The 25,390-nt window shown below is 54.4% G+C and overlaps 1 protein-coding gene across 6 annotated transcripts in view; it reads right to left on the reverse strand.

Annotated features, from left to right (window-relative positions):
- Positions 1 to 340: 340 nt before the first annotated feature.
- LOC140404648 (thyroid receptor-interacting protein 6-like) overlaps positions 341 to 25,390 on the reverse strand; it is an 89,031-nt gene continuing 63,981 nt past the window's right edge. For 4 of the 6 annotated variants that reach the window (XM_072493257.1, XM_072493258.1, XM_072493259.1 and 1 more), the window contains exons 2-10: positions 20,250 to 20,472; positions 13,524 to 13,681; positions 12,510 to 12,629; positions 11,564 to 12,346; positions 10,193 to 10,313; positions 8,537 to 8,706; positions 5,644 to 5,822; positions 3,753 to 3,873; positions 341 to 1,173 (exon numbers count right to left, since the gene is read on the reverse strand). In XM_072493257.1, the coding sequence (XP_072349358.1) occupies positions 1,042 to 1,173; positions 3,753 to 3,873; positions 5,644 to 5,822; positions 8,537 to 8,706; positions 10,193 to 10,313; positions 11,564 to 12,346; positions 12,510 to 12,629; positions 13,524 to 13,681; positions 20,250 to 20,463 (1,998 nt within the window). In that variant the 5' untranslated portion in view covers positions 20,464 to 20,472 and the 3' untranslated portion in view covers positions 341 to 1,041. The remainder of the gene's footprint in view (positions 1,174 to 3,752; positions 3,874 to 5,643; positions 5,823 to 8,536; positions 8,707 to 10,192; positions 10,314 to 11,563; positions 12,347 to 12,509; positions 12,630 to 13,523; positions 13,682 to 20,249; positions 20,473 to 25,390) is intronic. The other 2 variants (XM_072493262.1, XM_072493263.1) reach the window with 1 other exon arrangement.

Raw genomic sequence — 25,390 nt, forward strand, 5'->3', positions numbered from 1 at the left:
GCACAGTAGTTAGCACTGTTGCTTCACAGCGCCAGGGACCCGGGTTCGATTCTCGGCTTGGGTGAGTGTCTGTGCGGAGTCTGCACGTTCTCCCCGTGTCTGCGTGGGTTTCCTCCGGGTGCTCCGGTTTCCTCCCACAAGTCCCGAAAGACGTGCTTGTTGGGTGAATTGGACATTCTGAATTCTCCCTCTGTGTACCCGAACAGGCGCCGGAGTGTGGCAACTGGGGGCTTTTCACAGTAACCCACAGGATTATAGGAAACCAACAGCTGGATTTGTACAGCTGACCCCCCCCCCCCCCCACTTGTTTTCGGCATTGAATAAAACAGGAGAGGAATGATACAATTGATGAAGCTTTATTCGGCTATTTTGCTGTCACACAGCCTTGTAACAGGATCCAGAGATGTAACAATAGCAACGCCTCCTCGGCAACATGCCCCATTAGACCCCAGAGGGTGGATGGTAAGGGAGGGGCTGGGAGTGTTAAAATAAATGGTTTGGGTGTTTCAATCTGGGAGAGGGGCTGACCAACAATGTCCACTGTCCAAGGCACTGACGTTTATTTCAGTAACGTTCTCCGTGGCCTGTGCGACACCCTCCAGCGTCTCGGCACCAAGCTGGGCGGCGAGTACGAGCAAGGTGGCAGAATGAGAGGCCCACACAAGCAGATTAAATCGAGAGGGGGTGGGAGTGAGAGGTTGGGTGGGGGGGGGGGGGGGGGTGGAGATTTCAGGTAATAACGTGGCGCCGTGTCACGTTTAATCTCTAGATCACTTCGGTTTAATTTTAAATGAAAGGCTGGGGGGCTTGTTCTGCAGACGAGGAGCCTCTGAGCATAACCAGTGAACAGCCAGCGCTCAGCACTGTGCCAGCACACGCGTGGATAGTGCAACGTGTTGAATTCACACGGGATGTCTCCGGAAAGGGTCCTTGCCCTCCTGCAATCAGGTCCCCACTCGGTCTCCCTCCCCCACCACCCCCCTCGGTACGAGATTCTATCCCTCCACCCCCCTCACCCGCCGTGGAGAGAGACGAGAGCAGTCAGCAGTCGGTGGTGATTTTGGCAGAGAGGTCCTGAATTCTTCGCGAGCTGCAGGTCTTGCACAGGATGTGGCCGTCCAGCGGGTAGCAGCCACACCCCTCCCCCTCCGACGACAGGACAAAGCCGCAGTCCTGCGGGAGGTCAGAACGGACACGGGATGAGTCAAGAGGAGGCGGCGGCTCACAGACATTTCAAAGACAAGAGCTCTCGTTTAAATAGCACCTTTCCCCACCTCGACAACACTCCCAATCCCTTCCCAGCCCATGTCGCTGTTCTGAGTGTCATGTGAGAGTACCCTTTAAGAAATGGGTGTTTAAGAAATGTACCTTTAAGAAATGGAGCTGCTCATGTTACTGGAGTGATGTCAGAGTGTGGGTGGAGCTGAGCTCGACTTCTGCTTTTTAGTTTCAGTTTGAGAAGAGCTTGGGTGTGTGTGTTTTTCAGTGACTGCTCTGCTGTTGATCTCTGCCATCCAAAGACTATCTATGGATCATTTGGCGAACTCAGAATTGTAAAAAGGTCTCAGTATTAAATGTAAACCTAATGTGTTCCTGTTTGAAGGTGTAAAAGGACAGCATACAGGTTACTTAATGTTGTATTCTTTGGGGGATGTATTTGAACTAATGGTTGCTAAGATATTCACTGTTTGTTTTAAAGAGGTTAACTTGAGTTCATAGAATAAACATTATTTTGTTTGAAAAACCACTGGTCCATTTTCTGCTCTACCACACCTGTAGAGTGGGCGTGTGCTCCCCATACCACAATCTATTAAAAGTTGTGGGTCAGGTGAACTCCATGATACACTTTGGGATTCTCTAAACCCTGGCCCATAACAGGAGGTAACCATTTCTGTGACGCGGCAGGCCAGGCAGAGATTTGCGCAGAGCAAGGTCCCAGGACCAGCCCTGTGACGGCAGAGCACAGGAGGCGACCAATTCAGCAACCCACCCCCCCGCGCCCCGAGGCTGTTCAGCCACTCAACTTGATTACAGCTGGTGTCAAAACATCATTGAGGCTCCGTAACCCTTTCTTCTCCGAGCCCAACAAAAACCTATCAATCTCAGTCTGAAAATTTACAATTTACTCTCCGCTGTTACATTTTGGCTGGGTGGAGGGGTTGGAGAAAGTTCCAGGATTCCCGCTCCCCTCGGTGTGGGGAAGGTGCTTCCTACATCCCCCCCGTGCGCCCTGCCTCCAATTTGAAGGTTCTGACCCGGGTGCTATACACTGCCGTCCTGCTAGTCCCCAGCAAAACGGGAATCGGTGGCCGTTTAGCGCCAGATTTCCTGCCGGAAAACGGCACCGTTCCCACGCCGGAAATCGGAGAATCCAGCCTTTGATTGGGCAGAGTCAACACAGACCTAAGAAAGGGAAATCATGTTTGACAAACCTGTTGGGAGATACTTGAGGATGTTACTTGCAGCATAGATAAAGGAGAACCAGTGGATGTGATGTATCTAGATTTTGATAGGGGGTCAGGAAACAAAACTGCAGCACATGGGATTGGGGGGCATATACTGGTGGGGCCTGAGGATTGGTTAACAGACAGAAACAGAGAGTAGGATTGAATGGGGTATTCTCAGGATGGCAGCTATTACTGGTGGGGGAGAACAAGGACCAGAGCTCAGGTCACAGCTCTTCATATAAATGATTTGGAGAGTGGGACAAAATGCAACATTTCCAAATTTCCAATGGCACAAAACCCGGTGAGAATGGGAGTTGTGGGGAGGACACAAGGAAGCTTCAAGACTATTTAGACAGGCGAAGCAAATGAGCAAGGACGTGGCCGATGGAATGTAATGTGAATAAATGTGAAGTGATCCACTTTGGTGGAAAGAAAAGAAAGGCAGAGTATTCTTTAAAGGGTGAGAGATTGGGAAGTGTTGGTGTCCAAAGGGTGTCCTTGTTCACGAGCCACTAAAAGCTCACAGGGAGGAGCAGCAAGGAATTAGGAAGGCAAATGGCACGCTGGCCTTCATCACAAGAGACTTGGAGTACAGGAATAAAGATGTCCTGATGCGGTTGTATAGAGCCTTGGTGACACCTCACCTGGAGTATCGAGCACTGTACCGGTCTCCTTATCGAAGGACAGATATAGTGGCCAGAGAGGGAGAGCAGCGGAGGTTCACCAGACTAATCAGAGGGATGGCGGGACTATCTTGTGAGGAGACAGGGCCGGTATTCCATCGAATTTGGAAGAATGAGGGGTGACCTTAGTGAGACTTACACACTTCTAACAGGGCTCGACAGGCTGGATGTACTTGAGATGTTTCCCCCCTGGCTGGTCTGTCTAAAACCAGGGGACGCAATCCCAGGATAAGGGGTCGGCTATTTAGGGACTGAGATGCGGGGGAATTTCTTCACCCAGAGGGTGGTGAGCCTGTGGAATTCTGGACCCCAGAGGGCTGAGGAAGCTCAATCATCGAGCAGGTTCAAGACAGAAACCAACAGATTTCTGGAGACCAATGACATCAAGGGATAGGGGTGGGGGAAAGAGTGCGGGATTGTGACGGAGGGAAACGGTCAATCATGCTGTAACTGAATGGCGGAGCAGGCTCGACAGGTCGAATGGCCTAGTCCTGTTCCCAGGTCCCTGCCCCCAGCTCGATTAGAACCCCCGCCCCCCCCCCCCCCCCCCCCCCCACCACCACCCCACTTCATCGTCGACAATCAGGGAAAGTGTCCCCCGTCTGTGGCACTGAGCTCTTACCTCACACTTGTAACAGTTGACATGAAAGCTGCGATCCAGGGCAACAATCCGCACAGTTTCCTCCTGGCCTGCCTCAGGCATGATGGGATTGGCACAAACTGAACAGCGCGGAGCAAACTTCCTGTTTAAGATACAAATCACACGACACCCCTCAGCTACAGCATCAAGTAGTTCGGAGGAACACTGGATCCATGTGTGGGGCAGGTCAAAACCGAATCATAAATACGGACCAGTCACTAATTAATCCGATTAGGAATTCAACAGAAACCCAGCACCCTCTCCCCAGTGATTGTTCAAGTTCCAATCCAGAGATTTGAGCGCATAATCTGGCCAGACGCTCTGCACTGTCAGAGGGTCAGTACTGAGGGAGTGCCGCACTGTCAGATGGTCAGTACTGAGGGAGTGCCGCACTGTCAGATGGTCTGTACTGAGGGAGTGCTGCACTGTCAGAGGGTCTGTACTGAGGGAGTGCCGCACTGTCAGAGGGTCTGCACTGAGGGAGTGCTGCACTGTCAGAGAGTCAGTACTGAGAGAGTGCCGCACTGTCAGAGGGTCTGCACTGAGGGAGTGCCGCACTGTCAGAGGGTCAGTACTGAGGGAGTGCCGCACTGTCAGAGGGTCAGTACTGAGGGAGCGCCGCACTGTCAGAGGGTCAGTACTGAGGGAGTGCCGCACTGTCAGAGGGCCAGTATCTAACCCCATGCTATCTATTTTTTAATATAAATTTAGAGCATCCAATTATTATTTTTTCCAATTCAGGGGCAATTTTAGCAGGGCCAATCCACCTAGCCTGCACATCTTTGGGTTGTGGGGGTGAAACCAACGCAGACATGGGGAGAATGTGCAAACCCCACAAGGACAGTGACCCAGGGCCGGGATCGAACCTGGGACCTCGGCGCGATGAGGCAGCAATGCTAATCACTGCGCCACCGTGCTGCCCTTCAGTTCCAGTGCTAACCACTGTGCCACTTGCTGCCCTATTCCGTGCTATATCTGCCCTGGGAGTGTTTGATGGGGACAGTGTAGAGGGAGTTTTACTCTGTATCTAACCCTGTGCTGTACCTGTCCTGGGAGTGTTTGATGGGGACAGTGTAGAGGGAGCTTTACTCTGTATCTAACCCCGTGCTGTACCTGTCCTGGGAGTGTTTGATGGGGACAGTGTAGAGGGAGCTTTACTCTGTATCTAACCCCGTGCTGTACCTGTCCTGGGAGTGTTTGATGGGGACAGTGCAGAGGGAGCTTTACTCTGTATCTCACCCCGTGCTATACCTGTCCTGGGAGTGTTTGATGGGGACAGTGTAGAGGGAGCTTTACTCTGTATCTAACCCTGTGCTGTACCTGTCCTGGGAGTGTTTGATGGGGACAGTGTAGAGGGAGCTTTACTCTGTATCTAACCCTGTGCTGTACCTGCCCTGGGAGTGTTTGATGGGGACAGTGTACAGGGAGCTTTACCCTGTATCTAACCCTGTGCTGTACCTGTCCTGGGAGTGTTTGATGGGGACAGTGTAGAGGGAGCTTTACTCTATATCTAACCCCGTGCTGTACCTGTCCTGGGAGTGTTTGATGGGGACAGTGCAAAGGGAGCTTTACTCTGTATCTAACCCAGTGCTGTACCTGACCTGGGAGTGTTTGATGGGCTCAGTGTAGAGGGAGCTTTACTCTATATCTAACCCCGTGCTGCACCTGTCCTGGGAGTGTTTGATGGGGACAGTGTAGAGGGAGCTTTACTCTGTATCTAACCCTGTGCTGTCCCTGTCCTGGGAGTGTTTGATGAGGACAGTGTAGAGGGAGCTTTACTCTATATCTAACCCTGTGCTGTACCTGTCCTGGGAGTGTTTGATGGGGACAATGTAGAGGGAGCTTTACTCTGTATTTGACATGGGTTACTTACATGTGGAAATCCTCAATGCAGTGAATCTGGCTGGTAGCATCCACAGTGAAGGGAATCCCATCCAGGCACTGATGACACACCACACAGGTGAAGCACTGTGGGTGATAGGCACGGCCCATAGCGCGTAGAATCCTGTCCATGATGGGCTTGGAACAGACGGAACATTGCTCCAGGGTGTTCTGTACAGGAGATGGAATAAAACTATCAGAATAACAGTTCTCACAGAAGCTGGAAGGTCACCACCCTTTCTAATGTACACCCCCCCAGGCCCAATCACCACAGTTTCAATGGGGTGGCACAGCAGGATCCCACAAACATAATCCAGGTCCGCACTCCTGTGCATTACTGAGAGCTGACGATTAAGCACCACAAGAACAAATCTGCATTTCCATAGCATCGTTCACCATTTCGGGATACCTTTTACCTGTTGCAATATATGAAATACGGCACCAGTTTCTGCACTGCAAGCTCCCACAACTAGCAACGTGATCGTGCTGGTGACATATTGTCTCTCTCTCTCATTTGGCACTGTTTCAGAGTTTAGGCAAGACACAAATACTCCGAATGAGACAGTACAGCAGGCTGCTCATCGCACACTGTGGCAGTAACAGTAACGGCCTGTGGTGGGCAGCATTGGCCAGGGTTTGATATCTGGCTGGGTTTGCACAGGGTGAAATGTTAAGTGTCCCTGCGCTCGAGGAATATCGAAGGCACCGGGCTCATCCAGGGAAGCCCAATATTTTCTCAATGTTTTCGCTGGATCAATTAATTATTAAAGCACTCGCTCTCTCTCTCTCACGTCAAGCTACAATTGGATGGACCGACAATGTGATAGAAAATGGCTGAGCGCGTGACCCACTGAGACACGGGTATGCATCGTAACTGCCCACATACTACAAGTATCGTAACGTCCCCTGCGCTACGGGCATCTTAACATCCCCTGCGCTACGGGCATCATAATGCCCCCTGCGCTACGGGCATTGTAATGCCCCCTGCGCTACGGGCATCATAACACCCCCTGCGCTATGGGCATAGTAACGTCCCCTGCGCTACGGGCATAGTAACGTCCCCTGCGCTACGGGCATAGTAACGTCCCCTGCGCTACGGGCATCATAACGTACCCTGCGTTATGGGCATCGTAACGCCCCCTGCGCTACGGGCATTGTAATGCCCCCTGCGCTACGGGCATTGTAATGCCCCCTGCACTACGGGCATCGTAACGTCCCCTGCGCTACGGGCATAACGTCCCCTGCGCTATGGGCATCGTAACGTCCCCTGCGCTACGGGCATCGTAACATCTCTTGCGCTACGGGCATCGTAACGCCCCCTGCGCTACGGGCATCGTAACGTCCCCTGCGCTACGGGCATTGTAATGCCCCCTGCGCTACGGGCATCGTAACGCCCCCTGCGCTATGGGCATCGTAACGTCCCCTGCGCTACGGGCATAGTAACGTCCCCTACGCTACGGGCATCATAACGTACCCTGCGCTATGGGCATCATAACGCCCCTGCGCTACGGGCATCATAACGCCCTTGTGCTACGGGCATCGTAACGTCTCTGCTCTATGGACATCGTGATGTCCCTGTGTTACGTGCACCGTAACATACCTGCACTACGAGCATCATTCACTTCCCTGGGCTACAGGCACCGTAACATACAGGCAAGCACGGCAGTGCAGTGGGTAGCACTATTGCTTCACAGCGCCAGGGTCCTGGGTTCGATTCCCGGCTTGGGTCACTGTCTGTGCGGAGTCTGCACGTTCTCCCCGTGTCTGCGTGGGTTTCCTCCGGGTGCACCGGTTTCCTCCCACAAGTCCCGAAAGACGTGCTGTTAGATGAATTGGACATTCTGAATTCTCCCTGTGTGTACCCGAACTGGCCCCGGAATGTGGCGACGAGGGGATTTTCACAGTAACTTTGTTTCTGTGTTAATGTAAGCCGACTTGCGACAATAAAGATTACTATCCCTGCACTACGGGCATCGTAACGTCCCGGTACCACATGCACCGTAACATCCCTGCACTACGGGCATCGTAATGTCCCCGTGCTATGTGCATTGTAACATCCTCGTGCTATGTGCATCGTAAGCAGCTGCACACTACATGCATCGGAACAGGCCCTGCATTACATGCACCTTAACTGCCTGCGCCACATACATACTACGTAACTTACTACTTGCATTGTAAATGGCCACAAGCTACATGCATTGTGCGCAGCTGCACACTATGCTGTCATGTGAGAGTACCTTTAAGAAATGGGTGTTTATAAATGGGTGTGTACATAAATATGAGAGAGTACCTTTAAGAAATGGGTGTTTATTACTGCAGTGATGTCAGAGAGTGGGTGGAGCTGGGCTGTCTGTCAGCTTTTTACATCCGTTTTTGAGCAGGCTGCAGAGTGTATTCTAGTTTTGTTTTCAGTGTTGGAGCTGAAACCAGACAGAGCAGGTGCACTGTTGATCTCTCTGCCATGAAAAGACTATCTCTTGATCATTTGGTGTGTTCCGAATTATAAATGTTCTCAGTTGTGAATGTAAACCTAATGTGCTGCTGTTGAAAGGTGTTTCTTCTGTCTTCTAGATATTGTTTAGGAAGCTTAAAGGATTACTTAGTGTTGTATTCTTTGGGGGTTGTATTTGAATTGATGGTTGCTAAAATGTTCACTGTATGTTTCAAAAAGGTTAACTTGAGTTCACAGAATCAACATTGTTTTGCTTTAAAAAATACTTTTCCATTTCTGCTGTCCCACACCTGTAGAGTGGGCCGTGTGCTCCCCATACCACAATCTATTAAAAGTTGTGGGTCAGGTGAACTCCATGATACACTTTGGGGTTCTCATGCAATGTGCATCTCACGGGCTCTACATTTACTGTAACTGGCTGCGTGCTACTTACAATGTAACAGGACTCGCAGTACGATTTCTTGTCGATGGCGTAGAAAGGCTGGCCCCTCAGGCGGCAGCGACAGGTCATACAGGTGAAACACTCGACGTGAAAGACTTGGTCCATGGCGATGCAGCCCGTGCCGTCTCCAACCACATTCTCCCCACACCGAGCACAGCGCCCTGGCAATGAAATACCGTCAGCAAGACCCAGCACCGCCAACGAGAGCAACGGCAGAATCAGGAACTCACCGTCAGCTGGTCCCCAATGATCAACGGGCTGGCGTTTAGATCACTGCTCCTCACCTCTGACCGAGGAGTGAGGAATATATCTGACTCTGGGTCACTGTCCGTGTGGAGTTTGCACATTCTCCCAGTGTTTGCGTGGGTTTCGCCCCCACAACCCAAAGATGTGCAGGGTAGGTGGATTGGCCACGCTAAATTGCCCCTTAATTGGAAAAATGAATTGGGTACTCTAAATTTTTTTAAAATAAAAGATGTTGTAAAAGTGAGATAATTATTCATTCCAAACATGTTAATTGTTTACCGATATAGGGCAAATGGAATTTTGTTACGATTGCTGGAGAGTCACTGGAGAACAGATCATTTGAAGCATTGTAGAGCAGGTCAGGAGATCGGAGTGTGGGATAAAGATGAAGTAATTAATGGGGTGAGCCAGGTCTGTAGCAGGCAGTTTAGCTTTTGAGTCTGCTAGGAGTCTGCTAGGAGCTTTCAGGTTAAGCAGTAGTCTGACACAGACATAGGGATCTGTAGGCCGTTCCCGAAAGGATCTCACTCTTTCTTCATGTAGTATTTCCAAGAAACCTCTATGCAAGTGTATCCCGGTGTTTGCTAACTTTATTTATAAGTGGCTTTTGACCCGTGATGGGCTTTGCTTAATTGGAGATAGAGAAGGTACAAGTAAGTAAAACGGGTTTCCTTTTTTTTTTAAAGAATTGGTTGGCACTGCTGTCTCACAGCGCCAGGGACCTGGGTTCAATTCCAGCCTTGGGTGACTGTCTGAGTGGAGTTTGTACGTTCTCCCCGTGTCTGCGTGGGTTTCCTCCGGGTGCTCCGGTTTCCTCCCCCAGTCCAAAGATTCACAGGTTAGGTGGATTGGCCATGCTAAATTGTCCCTTAGTGTCCAACAGGTTAGATGGGGTTACTGAGTTACAGGGATAGGGAGGGGGCATGGGTTTAGATAGGGTGCTTTTTCAGAGGGTCAGTGCAGCCTCGATGAGCTGAATGGCCTGCTTCTGCACTGCAGGGATTCTATTCCATTCTAATTGTTTAACTGTTAAAAGCTACTTTCTGTGGTGTTAATGTGCTTAATCCTGTGTTATGAATAAAGTTTGTTTTAATATAAAAGATAGCTATTGGTCAATGGAATCGGTCTCGGAGTGAAGGATCCTCCTCTCACAGTTTTAAAGGGTAAAAAATAAAGTGTCTGGAGTCCGTGTCCGGTATCCGAATGAATGTCGGGGGCCAGTCTGGGATCTTAACCCTTTTTTGAAAGTTCCTGTTGAATCTGCTTCCATCGCCCCTTCAGGCAGTGCCTTCCAGATCACAACTTGCTGCGTTTAAAAAGAAAACATTTGCCTCATCCCCCGCCCCACAACCGCTCCGCTCCTCCCCACCCCCACCCCCCTCCGCCCCGGAGAACTCTCACCGAAATACTCCTCAGACGGTGGGTTGTTCATGTCGTGCACCAGTTTCTTGGTGATCCGATCGAGTTCGTCCTCTGGCCTGCTCGCTGGAGTCTGACCCCCCGCTGGGGGCCCGTAATGGGCCTGAGGATACAAAGCAGAGACGTCACGAAGAGGATTTGCGATCAGCGCCCGCTATTTAACCGCTGCTGAACCTGTATCGCACAGGTTCCACCCGCACCGTTAACCCATACCTGCTCCCTTGTTCTGGGCTCTCCCCACTGGAGGAAATGGTTTATTTCGCTTGACCCCCCACCCCCCCACCAAATAAGGGCATTCGGACGTGCGGTGAGGTCACCGTGGTAACGGGGGGGAGAGTTTAACCAAAATGAGAGGGAAGCTGTCATGTGCCCATAAACACCCGTTCACCGATGACCCCCTGGGGAAGGAAATCGGCCATCCTTACCCGGTCTGGCCTACATGTGACTTCAGAGCCCACAGCAGTGCAATCGACTCACTAAGCAGCTGAGCAACAAAATGTTCAATCATAACCATCTCGAGGGCCACAGGGAGGGTGGGGCAATAAATGGCAACCTTGCCAGTGAGACCCACACGTCACCTTGCTGCCTCATCAAACTGCGGAACGGATGTGCTTGACCAACTGGCATCTCGCTGGTCTCTCTCTCGTTGAGTACCATTCCCAAAGGGACCCCTTATGTTAATCTCGCTCTGGTGCGGTTGCCTGTACAATTGTCTAGTTTGTGAGGCTCTTTGCCGACTGCAATCTCTTATACCATCCCATCAGCTTATCAAAACTTGTGTGCCTAAGGAATTTCACTGTCCCTTCCAGATCTTGGTTTGTCAGTTCTTCTGGCCTCCTATGCACTTCTACCCAACATAAACTTAAAGCTCATTCCAGTCTCTGCTGCCCTGTACCTCCGTTCAGCCATCACCCCCCGACCGTGCTCGCTTTGGGATAAACGCTGCCTCAATTTTTAAAAATCCGATCCTCATTTTCAAATTTCTCCATGGCTCTCGATTCCCGCCACCCCCATTGCTGTAATATCTGCCAGCCCCTACAAACCCTCTGTGTCTCGGTCTTCCAGGGTCCCAATAACCCTCCAAGATCTCTGCGCTCCTCCAATTCCGGCCTCCTGAACACCCCCGAATCTCTCTCACTCCACCATTGACAGCCGTTCCTACAGCTGCCTGGACCCTAAGCTCTGAAATTTGCCCCCGCTAAAACTTTCTGCCCCTCTCCTCCTCTAAGATGCGCCTTAAAACCTATCACCTTTTCCACCTGTACTGATAGCTCTTTTGGTGACTTGGTTTGATAATTGCTCCTGTGAAGTTAAAGGCACGATACAAAGTGCATTGCGAGTTCCTCGTCTTACCTTTGGGTGGTGAGCGGTGGTGGTAGGCGGGGGTGGTGGTGGAGGGGGCAGTTCCTCGCTGTAACCACTCTTCTTGGTGCCATACGGCTGGTACAGGCCTGGTGGTTTGGATCCACCACTGTAGAAGGAGAGCTCTGGCCTTCTGGCATTCCCGTACATTACCTCGGGGCTGTATGCGGTGTCTGGGTGGCCTGGGGGTCCTGTGGCGAAGTGGGCAGGCGGATACCAGTTCGGAGAGGCCTGGGTGGGCTCAGGGGCTGGAGGGATTGTGGCATAGGATGGCTCAGGGTACCTGTGCTGCGGGGCTAGGTAGACCGGCTCCGGGTGCTGGTGGAGGTAGGCCGCGGAGACCTGTCGCGGTGGAGGTGGCCCGTAGGCCTGCTCAGCCTGGCGACCAGGCTGGGTGTAATTCGGCACAGGCTGGGCCACTTTGACCTGCACGTTGAAAGCAGGGCCGGTCGATGTCGAAGCTGTGGTGTAGGAGGCTGCCACGGGCTGAGGGTATGATCTGGGAACAGAGGCAGAAGTGTAGGCCGCGGCCTGAGGCGAAGAAGCATTGTAGGCCCCAGGATGGGAAGCACTGCTGTAGGCCGGAGGATGGGAGGCATTGCTGTAGGCAACTGGCCTGGAGGTGGAGAAGGCCTCAGGCTGCCCTGGTGCCTTTGTTGCCATGGTAACAGATGGCTGAGCCATGGGTTTGTATGCAGGCAGTTGTTTGGCAGGAATGTTGGCCGATTGGGAATGATAAGAAGCCATGCCGGGAGAGTTGCTGCTGTCGTAATTCTGAAAAAGAAAAAAGAAATTAGGGAGCTACAGGCAGGAGAGGTACTATCACATTCTAGTCGACCCGGTGACCCCGGGCCCTGAGACCCCAACAACCCGGTGACCCCTTTCTCCGTCGACCCGATGATCCTGTAATCCAAGATGGCAGCTATTGTCTTCCTACCTGCCTTGGCCGGGGATGGAATGGCGAATTATTCTCCATGTCAGCCAGCATACTGGTCAGAGAGTCGATCTCGGCGTCAATGCTCGAGGGGCGATTCACAGCTTTCTCCAAGGGCCTGGTCTGTAAAACAAGAACAGGGTTTTGGACATGGCTTGTGGTGCAGTTGATACCAGAAAGAGAGGTTTGGCGGGGGCGGGGGGGGGCGGGGGGGGGGGGGGGGGTTGGATTGGTCTACCGAGAGCAGCAGGCCTCAATTTCAATTCAAAAACAGCCTGCAGTCTCTGCCCCAACTTGCACTTTATCCGGCAATTCCTCAGCACCCCCATGACCAATCCGCACCCCCCTCCCCCCCCCCACCCCCAACACAGGGAAGCTGGATCAACATGATGAGAATCTAAGAAACAGGAGGCAGTTGGCCATCGAGCTCCACTCTTCAATAAGATCCTCAACAGCAGATACGCCTGTCCTCAGATTCCTCAAATGCCCTAAGACCGTGTCAATAAAGAGGAACCGTTTCCTGGGGCGAGGGATCCAGAACGGGGGGGGGGGGGGGGGGGGGGAAGAACATTAAAACTCAAGCACTCTCTCTCCCCACACCCCCTCCCCAAATAGCTGCGGAGGCTCGGCTATCGATTGAAAATTTCAAAGCTGAGGCAGGTAGATTTTTCTTAGGTCTGGGGAAATAAGGTAATATAAACAAGGCAGGTAAGATGGAGTTCAGATACAGATCCGCCATGATCTAGCTGAATAGCAGAACAGGTTTGACGGGGCTCCATGGCCTTGTTCCGATCCCAAATTCTTCCCCAGAATTACCTGCGCGCAAGTCACTGGGATTTCTCGGGTTTAATAAAGTCAGGTTTTTTAAAAAATCAACAATTTATAAACACGAGCTAGGGGCAGGAGATTATTTTTGAAGCATCACAATATTAATATTTAATATCGAGGGTTGGGTACTGGATGACAGCTGCGTTGGACCTGCCCCCCCCCACCCCGGTTACAGCATGGGATCCTCACCTGCGTCTCGTGGGGCACCTGAGGCTGTGCCTGGCTCCAGGACACGGGACTCCTCTCCTCCCTCCCTCCTGGCCCCGAAGGGTAGCGATGCTCTGTGGACATGGCTGTCAAGGGCTGGAATGACCTGTGAACCTCGGCAGAGCTTTGCGAAACTAGTCCTACCAAAATGAGAAGCAGTTTTAATTACAGGAGCTTTAATTGTTGGTGCAGTACCTGTGAGCGTGTGTGTGGAATGTAGGATATATATTGATTATCTGGTTCAGTGATGATTAAATGCCTGGGTTAGGGTTTTTTTCAGTCCTGAATTAAAAGAAAGATGGACACTGTGGCTGCAAAATGTGCAATTAAGTCATAAAAGATCATAATTCATCCTAACCATGTATATTGTTTGCCTAAATAGGGCTAATGGGATTGTATTTATTGAAAGGAGGTGCTATAAGACCATAAGACAGAAGCAGAATTAGGCCACTCGGCCCATCGATTTGCTCCGCCATTCAATCATGGCTGGTATCTTTCTCATCTCCACTCTCCTGGCTTCTCCCCATAACCCTGGATCCCCTTCTTCACCAAGAACTTACCTATCTCAGTCTTAAAGCCACATGGGCCGGTTTAGCTCAGAGGGTTAGACAGCTGGTTTGTAATGCAGAACAAGGCCAGCAGCGCGGGTTCAATTCCCATACCAGCTTACCCGAACAGGCGCCGAAATGTAGTGACTAGGAGCTTTCCACAGTAACTTCATACTTGTGACAAATAAGGTTATTATTATTACTCAGTGACTTGGAGTAGATACTTATAGCCATCATGTTTAGCCTTTGTAAGATGGTCATAACCAGTTAGTAGGATGAAGATGATGTAATTAATGGGGGGGGGGGGGGCAGGTCTCAAGCAGGCAAGCACAGTTAGTTTAGATGCTGCTGTAAACAGGAGCTGTTTGCCAAATGCTGGAAAGTTAAACAGTAGTTTGACACAGGCAAGAATCTGCAGGCTGTTTCCTGAAGGATCTCTCCCAAAGCATTTTCTCTTGGATATCGCTTTACAAGTATTCCTGTGCTTGCTAACTCTATTTAAAAGTGGATTTAAAAAAAATAAATTAGAGTACCCAATTCATTTTTCCAATTAAGGGGCAATTTAGCGTGGCCAATCCACCTAGCCTGCACATCTTTGGGTTGTGGGGGCGAAACCCACGCAAACACGGGGAGAATGTGCAAATTCCACACGGACAGTGACCCAGAGCCGGGATCGAACCTGGGACCTCAGCGCCGTGAGGCAGCAGGGCTAACCCACTGCGTCACCATGCTGCCCTTAAAAGTGGATTTTGACCCGAGATGGGGTTTGCTCGATTGGAGATAAAAAGATAGCAATTAGGAGTTTGTGTTTTATTTTATTGTTAAGAATTGTTCAATTGGTAATTGTAAGCTATTTCTTGTATAATGTTAAAGTTAATTCAATACTGTGTGAATAATAATGTTTGTTTTGATGCACCATATCCCTATTTGTGCATGGATTTGAATTCAGGCCCTAAGAGCATTGTGTTGGGTCTCTGGATTACTATCTCACAACAGAATTTGATTTGAATAAAAATCTGGAATTAAAAGTCTAACGATGACCACAAAACTATTGTCGATTGTGGTAAAAGCCCATCTGGTTCACTGATGTCCTTTAGGGAAGGAAATCTGCCGTCCTTACCCGGTCTGGCCTACTTGACACGGTATGCTTTCTCTCTACAGTCGCTGTTGTAATGTAGGAAATGCAAACTGTGCACAGCAAGCATCCACATACAACATGTGATAACGACCATTTTGGTGATGTTGGTTGAGGGACAGATATTGGCCAGAATACCTGGGACACAGCTTTCATTCACCACTGGGTCTCAACATTCTCTACATTAACCAGTCCTCATTTTAACATCCCATTGGACACACGATTCGACAGTGCGGCACTCCCTCAGTACTGATCCTCTGACAGTGCGGCACTCCCTCAGTACTGACCCTCTGACAGTGCGGCACTCCCTCAGTACTGACCCTTTGACAGTGCAGCACTCCCTCAGTACTGACCCTCTGACAGTGCGGCACTCCCTCAGTACTGACCCTCTGACAGAGCGGCGCTCCCTCAGTACTGACCCTCTGACAGTGCAGCACTCCCTCCGCACTGACCCTCTGACAGTGCGGCACTCCCTCAGTACTGACCCTCTGACAGTGCGGCACTCCCTCAGTACTGACCCTCTGACAGTGCGGCACTCCCTCAGTACTGACCCTCTGGCAGTGCGGCACTCCCTCAGTACTGACCCTCTGACAGTGCGGCATTTCCTCAAAACTGATCCTCTGACAGTGCAGCACTCCCTCAGTACTGACCCTCTGACAGTGCAGCACTCCCTCAGTACTGACCCTCTGACAGTGCTGCACTCCCTCAGTACTGACAATGCCTGAACGGTGTGAGAGGGTCATCATCTCTGTCTTGTTCACTTAAACGTTCACCAACTCGATATCAGTTGATTTGGACGGTGTTAACTTCTGGATTTCTCCCCAGTGCCAATGGGATCAGGAATTGGGGCTGGGGAATGAGTCAATGTACTACAGAAGCAGACTGACTGGGTTGGTGGCCATGGCTAGCCTTACTGAATCCCTCGCTGCGATTACTATTCCTTCAGTTTACATTGCCTTGTAAGGAAAGTGATTTCTTTAGCAGAAGAGGAATTCTCCAGGCATGACATGAAGATTAACCCTCTCAGAACCAAAAGCAGGAACCACCATGTAAAGGCAGCATTTGCAGCTGAATCCTGTAGGCTAGCACACCCAGTACCCGCAGCGCCTGGCACCCGCAGCGCCCGGCACCCGCAGCGCCCGGCACCCGCAGCGCCCGGCACCCGCAGCGCCCGGCACCAGCCTGCTCGGACTGGCTCACCTAACCAGAGCTTGCATTATTCCCCTTTACGATCCAGTGACTCTCAGGATTAAGAAGGGTGGCACGGTAGCACAGTGGTTAGCACTGTTGCTTCATAGCCAGGGTCCCAGGTTCGATTCCCGGCTTGGGTCACTGTCTGTGCGGAGTCTGCACGTTCTCCCCGTGGGCTTCCTTCACACGGACTAACAGTGAAAGACACACACACCGCCGCCGCTGCGCACACTGCCACCGCCGGACACACAGGCACACCGCCGCGCACACGGGCACACCGCCGCGCACACCACCATGCACACCGTCACCGCCGCGCAAACAGGCACACCGCCGCGCACACCACCATGCACACCGCCACCGCCCCGCACACGGGCACACCACTGCGCACACGAGCACACCGCCGCGTACACCATGCACACCGCCCCGCACACGGGCACACCGCCGTGCACACCACCATGCACACCGCCACCGCCCCGCACACGGGCACACCGCCGTGCACACCGCCACCACCCCGCACAGGGGCACACCGCCACGCACACCACCATGCACACCACCACCACCCCGCACAGGGGCACACCGCCACACCGCTGCGCACACGGGCACACCCCCATCGCCCCGCACACGGGCACACCGCCACGGCCCCGCACACGGGCACCCTGCGCGCACACAACGCACACTGCCACTGCCACGCACACACCGCCACGCACACTGCCACCGCCACGCACACGGGCACACCGCCACGCAGATCAACACTTGGATGACGTAAAAGATACCATGGTACTATTTCAGAGGGACAAGGGGAATCCTTCCTGGTGTCCGGGGGCCAATATTTATCCCCATAACAAACTCCTCAAAACATAATTAATTAAGGGCAGCATGGAGATGCTGTGTTTAGCACTGCTGCCTCACGTCACCGAGATCCCAGGTTCGATCCAGGCTCTGGGTCACTGTCCGTGTGGCGTCTGCACATTCCCCCCGTGTTTGTGTGGATCTCACCTCCACAACCCAAAAAGATTTGCAGGATAGGTGGATTGGCCACGCTAAATTGCCCCTTAGTAGGAAATAAAAAATTGGCTACTCTAAAAAATATTTTAAAACTGTGCAATTGGTTTAATCCAGTTTCCTAAAGCGTTGTTGTTGTTTCAACTTCCCCAATATTAACTGGGTTAGCCATAGCGTAAAAGGTTTAGAGGGAGAGGAATTCTAAAAATGCATCCAGGAGAATTTTCTAAGCCAGTATGTAGAAGGTCCTACAATGGAAGGGGTGGTCCTGGACTTAATTTTCGGTAACGAAGCTGGGCAAGTGGTTGAAGTATCAATGGGGGAGCATTTTGCAGACAGTGATCATAACTCAGTTAGATTGGTTGATTTTAATAAGATCGGATATGATTTGGTCAGAGTGGACTGGGAGCAGACACCTTTCGGTAAATCTGTGACAGGACAGTGGGACACATCCGAGAAGGAAATGGGGAGAGTACAGGGCCAACATGTTGCAATCAAGAAAAAGGTTGGGATCAACAAATCCAGTGAATCCTGGATATCGAGGTATATACAGCATTAGATAAGGAGGTAAATATCGAGGGCTCAAAAGAGCATAAGCCCTCGAGGAGTATAGTGTGCAAGAGGGAACTTTAAAAGGAAATTAGGAAAGCAAAAAAGGGAGCATGAAAAGATACTGGCAGATAAAATAAAGGAAAATCCTAAGTTGTTTTACAAGTGCATGAAGAGTAAAATGATAACTAGGGAAAGAGTCGGGCCCATTAAGGACCACAGTGGAAATTTGTGTGTGGAGCCGGAGGATGTAGGTAGGGTTCTAAATGAATATTTTGTGTCAGTGTTCACTCGTGAGAGGGACAATGTGGGTGTAGAAACCAGGGAGAAGGACGGTGATAAAATTAAAGAGATTAACAGAGACAGAGAGGAGGTTCTGAGTGGTCTGGCAGGGTTAAAGGTCGACAAATCTCCGGGACCAGATGAAATGTATCCCAGGTTGCTGAGTGAGGCAAGGGAGGAAATAGCAGGGGCGCTGGCAATAATTTTCAATTCCTCTCTGGCCACAGGCGAGGTGCCGGAGGACTGGAGGATCGTTAATGTGGTTCCATTATTCAAGAAGGGAGGAAGGGATAAAGCAGGAAACTACAGGCCAGTCAGTCTGACCTCAGCGGTGGGGAAACTATTGGAAGCAATTCTGAGAGACCGAATTAATCTGCATTTGGAGAGGCAGCGATTAATCACGAACAGTCAGCATGGTTTTGTTCAGGGCAGGTCGAAGAGGTGACCAGGTGTGTAGATGAGGGCAATGCATTTGATGTAGTCTACTTGGGCTTCAGCAAGGCTTTTGATAAGGACCCACATGGGAGTATGATAGCGAAGGTAAGAGCCCATGGGATCCAAGGAAATTTGGCAAATTGGATCCAGAATTAGCTGAGTGGCAGGAAGCAGAGGGTAATGGTCGAGGGGAATCTTTCTAACTGGGGCCCTTGCTATTTGTGGTTTGTGCAAATGATTCAGACATGTCTGCGTGGGTTTCTTCCGGCTGCTCCGGTTTCCTCCCACAGTCCAAAGGTGTGCAGGTTAGGTGGATTGGCCACGCTAAACTGTCCAAAAATGTTAGATGGGGTTACTGGGATGGGGTGGGGTCAGAGCAGACTTGAAGGGTTGAACAGCTTTCTTTTGCACTGTAAGTATTCTATGATGCTATGAAAAACTGGTGGGGTGGTAAATCGTCAGGAGGATTATAGGGGGATAATATTAGTGTCACAAGTAGGCTTACACTAACACTGCAATGAAGTTACGGTGAAAAGCCCCTAGTCGCCACACGCCAGCGCCTGTTTGGGTACACGGAGGGAGAATTCAGAATGTCCAATTCACCTAACAAGCACGTCTTTCGGGACTTGTGGGAGGAAACCGGAGGAAACCCACGCAGACACGGGGAGAATGTGCAGACTCCGCACAGACAGTGACCCAAGCCGGGAATCGAACCTGGAGCTGTGAAGCAACAGTGCTGATCAGTCTGCTACTGTGCTGCCCGATATAGACGGGCTGCTCAGATGGGCTGATCAGCGGCAAATGGAATTCAATCCGGATAGGTGTGAGGTGATGCACTTGGGCAGGACAAACAAGGCAAAGGAATACAGGATAAACGGCAGGACCCTGGGAAGCACCGACGATCAGAGGGACCTTGGTGTGCATGTACACCGGTCCCGAAAAGTAGCAGAGCAGGTGGATACAATGGTTAAGAAGGTATATGGTATATTTGCCTTTATTAGCTGAGGCACGGAGTTTAAGAGCAGGGAGGTTGTGCTGGAACTGTGTAAAACGTTGGTTCGGTCACAGCTAGAGTATTGTGAGCAGTTCTGGAATCCACATTATAGGAGGGATGTGATCGCACTGGAAAGGGTGCAGAGGAGATTTACCAGGATGTTGTCTGGGCTGGAGAGTTTTAGTTATGAAGAGAGATTGGATAGACTGGGGTTGTTTTCCTTGGAGCAGCGGAGACTGAGGGGGGACGTGATTGAGATGTATAAAATTATGAGGGGCACAGATAGAGTAGACAGGATGTACGATCCCAGGTCAGACACGGCTCTGGGCCCAGTGCTGGGAAATGGGATTAGAATAGTTAGGTGGATGTTTCTGACCAGCGCAGACTCAATGGACCGAGGGGCCTTTTCTGTGCTGTGAACCTCTGACGCGACCTGGTCGTTATCACATGGCTGTTTGTGGGATCTTGCTGTGTACACATCTAATCCCACACTTGAATGGTTTGCAGAATTGCTTCTCGCCCTGCCCAAGCCTCAAGGTGGAATTGCCCCAGTGCGTGCCCACGCTGGGTACCTGGCTGTGGCGCTGTGTGTCGTGGTGACCCTCCCACGTTCAGGTTTCCATTTTGCTCGAATGGGTCATGCTTGGACTTGAACGCAGGGGCAAACTTCTGGTGCTGTCGGTAGGCAGCGGGCGTGGTGACCGAGGGACTGCCCGGCACTGGGGCAGGAACCCGCTCCGGGAGATTACTGCTATTCTTTGGAGGAAGCCAAGTCGGCCCAGACATCACCAAATCCTATTGGGTCAAAGCACACACATCTGATTATTAACTCCCAGCTCTGATTCACCAGGAGGTAATGCCAGCAACTCGGGATTTCACACGGCACAACATCCCCAAATCCAATGGCTAGCTTCTGTTCCATGACTTTAGTAACAGAGAGACAGGGAGTGGGGAGGGAGGGAGAGACAGAGAGCAAGACCGCAAGTGTGAAAGAGATAAAGAAAGAGGGAGCGCGCGAGGGGGAGAGGGAGCGCGCGAGGGGGAGAGGGAGCGCGCGAGGGGGAGAGAGAGAGCGCGAGGGGGAGAGAGAGAGCGCGAGGGGGAGAGAGAGAGCGCGAGGGGGAGAGAGAGAGCGCGAGGGGGAGAGAGAGAGCGCGAGGGGGAGAGAGAGAGCGCGAGGGGGAGAGAGAGAGCGCGAGGGGGAGAGAGAGAGCGCGAGGGGGAGAGAGAGAGCGCGAGGGGGAGAGAGAGAGCGCGAGGGGGAGAGAGAGAGCGCGAGGGGGAGAGAGAGAGCGCGAGGGGGAGAGAGAGAGCGCGAGGGGGGGAAGAGAGAGAGCGCGAGGGGGGGAAGAGAGAGAGCGCGAGGGGGGAGAGAGAGAGCGCGAGGGGGGAGAGAGAGAGCGCGAGGGGGAGAGAGAGCGCGAGGGGGAGAGAGAGAGCGCGAGGGGGAGAGAGAGAGCGCGAGGGGGAGAGAGAGAGCGCGAGGGGGAGAGAGAGAGCGCGAGGGGGAGAGAGAGAGCGCGAGGGGGAGAGAGAGAGCGCGAGGGGGAGAGAGAGAGCGCGAGGGGGAGAGAGAGAGCGCGAGGGGGAGAGAGAGAGCGCGAGGGGGAGAGAGAGAGCGCGAGGGGGAGAGAGAGAGCGCGAGGGGGAGAGAGAGAGCGCGAGGGGGAGAGAGAGAGCGCGAGGGGGAGAGAGAGAGCGCGAGGGGGAGAGAGAGAGCGCGAGGGGGAGAGAGAGAGCGCGAGGGGGAGAGAGAGAGCGCGAGGGGGAGAGAGAGAGCGCGAGGGGGAGAGAGAGAGCGCGAGGGGGAGAGAGAGAGCGCGAGGGGGAGAGAGAGAGCGCGAGGGGGAGAGAGAGAGCGCGAGGGGGAGAGAGAGAGCGCGAGGGGGAGAGAGAGAGCGCGAGGGGGAGAGAGAGAGCGCGAGGGGGAGAGAGAGAGCGCGAGGGGGAGAGAGAGAGCGCGAGGGGGAGAGAGAGAGCGCGAGGGGGAGAGAGAGAGCGCGAGGGGGAGAGAGAGAGCGCGAGGGGGAGAGAGAGAGCGCGAGGGGGAGAGAGAGAGCGCGAGGGGGAGAGAGAGAGCGCGAGGGGGAGAGAGAGAGCGCGAGGGGGAGAGAGAGAGCGCGAGGGGGAGAGAGAGAGCGCGAGGGGGAGAGAGAGAGCGCGAGGGGGAGAGAGAGAGCGCGAGGGGGAGAGAGAGAGCGCGAGGGGGAGAGAGAGAGCGCGAGGGGGAGAGAGAGAGCGCGAGGGGGAGAGAGAGAGCGCGAGGGGGAGAGAGAGAGCGCGAGGGGGGAGAGAGAGAGCGCGAGGGGGAGAGAGAGAGCGCGCGAGGGGGAGAGAGAGCGCGCGAGGGGGGAGAGAGAGAGCGCGAGGGGGAGAGAGAGAGCGCGAGGGGGAGAGAGAGAGCGCGAGGGGGAGAGAGAGAGCGCGAGGGGGAGAGAGAGAGCGCGAGGGGGAGAGAGAGAGCGCGAGGGGGAGAGAGAGAGCGCGAGGGGGAGAGAGAGAGCGCGAGGGGGAGAGAGAGAGCGCGAGGGGGAGAGAGAGAGCGCGAGGGGGAGAGAGAGAGCGCGAGGGGGAGAGAGAGCGCGAGGGGGAGAGAGAGAGCGCGAGGGGGAGAGAGAGAGCGCGAGGGGGAGAGAGAGAGCGCGAGGGGGAGAGAGAGAGCGCGAGGGGGAGAGAGAGAGCGCGAGGGGGAGAGAGAGAGAGCGCGAGGGGGAGAGAGAGAGCGCGAGGGGGAGAGAGAGAGCGCGAGGGGGAGAGAGAGAGCGCGAGGGGGAGAGAGAGAGCGCGAGGGGGGAGAGAGAGAGCGCGAGGGGGAGAGAGAGAGCGCGAGGGGGAGAGAGAGAGCGCGAGGGGGAGAGAGAGAGCGCGAGGGGGAGAGAGAGAGCGCGAGGGGGAGAGAGAGAGCGCGAGGGGGAGAGAGAGAGCGCGAGGGGGGAGAGAGAGAGCGCGAGGGGGGGAGAGAGAGAGCGCGAGGGGGAGAGAGAGAGCGCGAGGGGGAGAGAGAGAGCGCGAGGGGGAGAGAGAGAGCGCGAGGGGGAGAGAGAGAGCGCGAGGGGGAGAGAGAGAGCGCGAGGGGGGAGAGAGAGAGCGCGAGGGGGAGAGAGAGAGCGCGAGGGGGAGAGAGAGAGCGCGAGGGGGAGAGAGAGAGCGCGAGGGGGAGAGAGAGAGCGCGAGGGGGAGAGAGAGAGCGCGAGGGGGAGAGAGAGAGCGCGAGGGGGAGAGAGAGAGCGCGAGGGGGGAGAGAGAGAGCGCGAGGGGGAGAGAGAGAGCGCGAGGGGGAGAGAGAGAGCGCGAGGGGGAGAGAGAGAGCGCGAGGGGGAGAGAGAGAGCGCGAGGGGGAGAGAGAGAGCGCGAGGGGGAGAGAGAGAGCGCGAGGGGGAGAGAGAGAGCGCGAGGGGGAGAGAGAGAGCGCGAGGGGGAGAGAGAGAGCGCGAGGGGGAGAGAGAGAGCGCGAGGGGGAGAGAGAGAGCGCGAGGGGGAGAGAGAGAGCGCGAGGGGGAGAGAGAGAGCGCGAGGGGGAGAGAGAGAGCGCGAGGGGGAGAGAGAGAGCGCGAGGGGGAGAGAGAGAGCGCGAGGGGGAGAGAGAGAGCGCGAGGGGGAGAGAGAGAGCGCGAGGGGGAGAGAGAGAGCGCGAGGGGGAGAGAGCGCGAGGGGGAGAGAGAGAGCGCGAGGGGGAGAGAGAGAGCGCGAGGGGGAGAGAGAGAGCGCGAGGGGGAGAGAGAGAGCGCGAGGGGGAGAGAGAGAGCGCGAGGGGGAGAGAGAGAGCGCGAGGGGGAGAGAGAGAGCGCGAGGGGGAGAGAGAGAGCGCGAGGGGGAGAGAGAGAGCGCGAGGGGGAGAGAGCGCGAGGGGGAGAGAGCGCGAGGGGGAGAGAGCGCGAGGGGGAGAGAGCGCGAGGGGGAGAGAGCGCGAGGGGGAGAGAGCGCGAGGGGGAGAGAGCGCGAGGGGGAGAGAGCGCGAGGGGGAGAGAGCGCGAGGGGGAGAGAGCGCGAGGGGGAGAGAGCGCGAGGGGGAGAGAGCGCGAGGGGGAGAGAGCGCGAGGGGGAGAGAGCGAGAGGGGGGAGAGGAGGAGAGAGAGAGAGGGGGAGAGAGAGAGAGGGGGAGAGAGAAGGGGAATGGGAGAGAGAGAAGGGGAGAGAGAGAGAAGGGGAGAGAGAGAGAAGGGGAAGGGGAGAGAGAGAAGGGAAGGGGAGAGAGAGAAGGGGAAGGGGAGAGAGAGAAGGGGAAGGGGAGAGAGAGAAGGGGAAGGGCAGAGAGAGAAGGGGAAGGGCAGAAGAGAGAGAAGGGGAAGGGCAGAGAGAGAAGGGGAAGGGCAGAGAGAGAAGGGGAAGGGCAGAGAGAGAAGGGGAAGGGCAGAGAGAGAAGGGGAAGGGGAGAGAGAATGGGGAAGGGGAGAGAGAATGGGGAGGGGGAGAGAGAAGGGGAGGGAGAGAGAGGGAGAAGGGGAGGGGGAGAGGGGGAAGGGGAGGGGAGAGGGAGAGCTAGAAGGGGAGGAGAGAGAGAATGGGAGGTGGAGAAAGAGAAGGTGAGGGGGAGAGAGGGAGAAGGTGTGGGCGAGAGGGAGAAGGTGCGGGCGAGAGGGAGAAGGTGCGGGCGAGAGGGAGAAGGTGCGGGCGAGAGGGAGAAGGTGCGGGCGAGAGGGAGAAGGTGCGGGCGAGAGGGAGAAGGTGCGGGCGAGAGGGAGAAGGTGTGGGCGAGAGGGAGAAGGTGTGGGCGAGAGGGAGAAGGTGTGGGCGAGAGGGAGAAGGTGTGGGCGAGAGGGAGAAGGTGTGGGCGAGAGAGAGAAGGGGAGTGGGAGAGAGAGAAGGGGACGGGGAGAGAGCGAGAGGGGGAGAGAGCGAGAGGGGGATAGAGCGAGAGGGGGAGAGAGCGAGAGGGGGAGAGAGCGAGAGGGGGAGAGAGCGAGAGGGGGAGAGAGCGAGAGGGGGATAGAGCGAGAGGGGGATAGAGCGAGAGGGGGATAGAGCGAGAGGGGGAGAGAGCGAGAGGGGGAGAGAGCGAGAGGGGGAGAGAGCGAGAGGGGGGAGAGAGCGAGAGGGGGAGGAGAGAGCGAGAGGGGGAGAGAGCGAGAGGGGGAGAGAGCGAGAGGGGGAGAGAGCGAGAGGGGGAGAGAGCGAGAGGGGGAGAGAGCGAGAGGGGGAGAGAGCTAGAGGGGGAGAGAGCGAGAGGGGGAGAGAGCGAGAGGGGGAGAGAGCGAGAGGGGGAGAGAGCGAGAGGGGGAGAGAGCGAGAGGGGGAGAGAGCGAGAGGGGGAGAGAGCGAGAGGGGGAGAGAGCGAGAGGGGGAGAGAGCGAGAGGGGGAGAGAGCGAGAGGGGGAGAGAGCGAGAGGGGGAGAGAGCGAGAGGGGGAGAGAGCGAGAGGGGGAGAGAGCGAGAGGGGGAGAGAGCGAGAGGGGGAGAGAGCGAGAGGGGGAGAGAGCGAGAGGGGGAGAGAGCGAGAGGGGGAGAGAGCGAGAGGGGGAGAGAGCGAGAGGAGAGGGGAAGAGAGAAAGAAGGGGAGGGAGAGAGAGAGAAGGGGAATGAGAGAGAGAGAAGGGGAATGAGAGAGAGAGAAGGGGAGGGAGGGAGAGAGAAGGGGAGGGAGAGAGAAGGGGAGGGAGAGAGAAGGGGAGGGAGAGAGAAGGGGAGGGAGAGAGAAGGGGAGGGAGAGAGAAGGGGAGGGAGAGAGAAGGGGAGGGAGAGAGAAGGGGAGGGAGAGAGAAGGGGAGGGAGAGAG

This window comes from Scyliorhinus torazame, chromosome 31, assembly GCF_047496885.1.
Source record: "Scyliorhinus torazame isolate Kashiwa2021f chromosome 31, sScyTor2.1, whole genome shotgun sequence".
Lineage (NCBI taxonomy): Eukaryota > Metazoa > Chordata > Chondrichthyes > Carcharhiniformes > Scyliorhinidae > Scyliorhinus > Scyliorhinus torazame.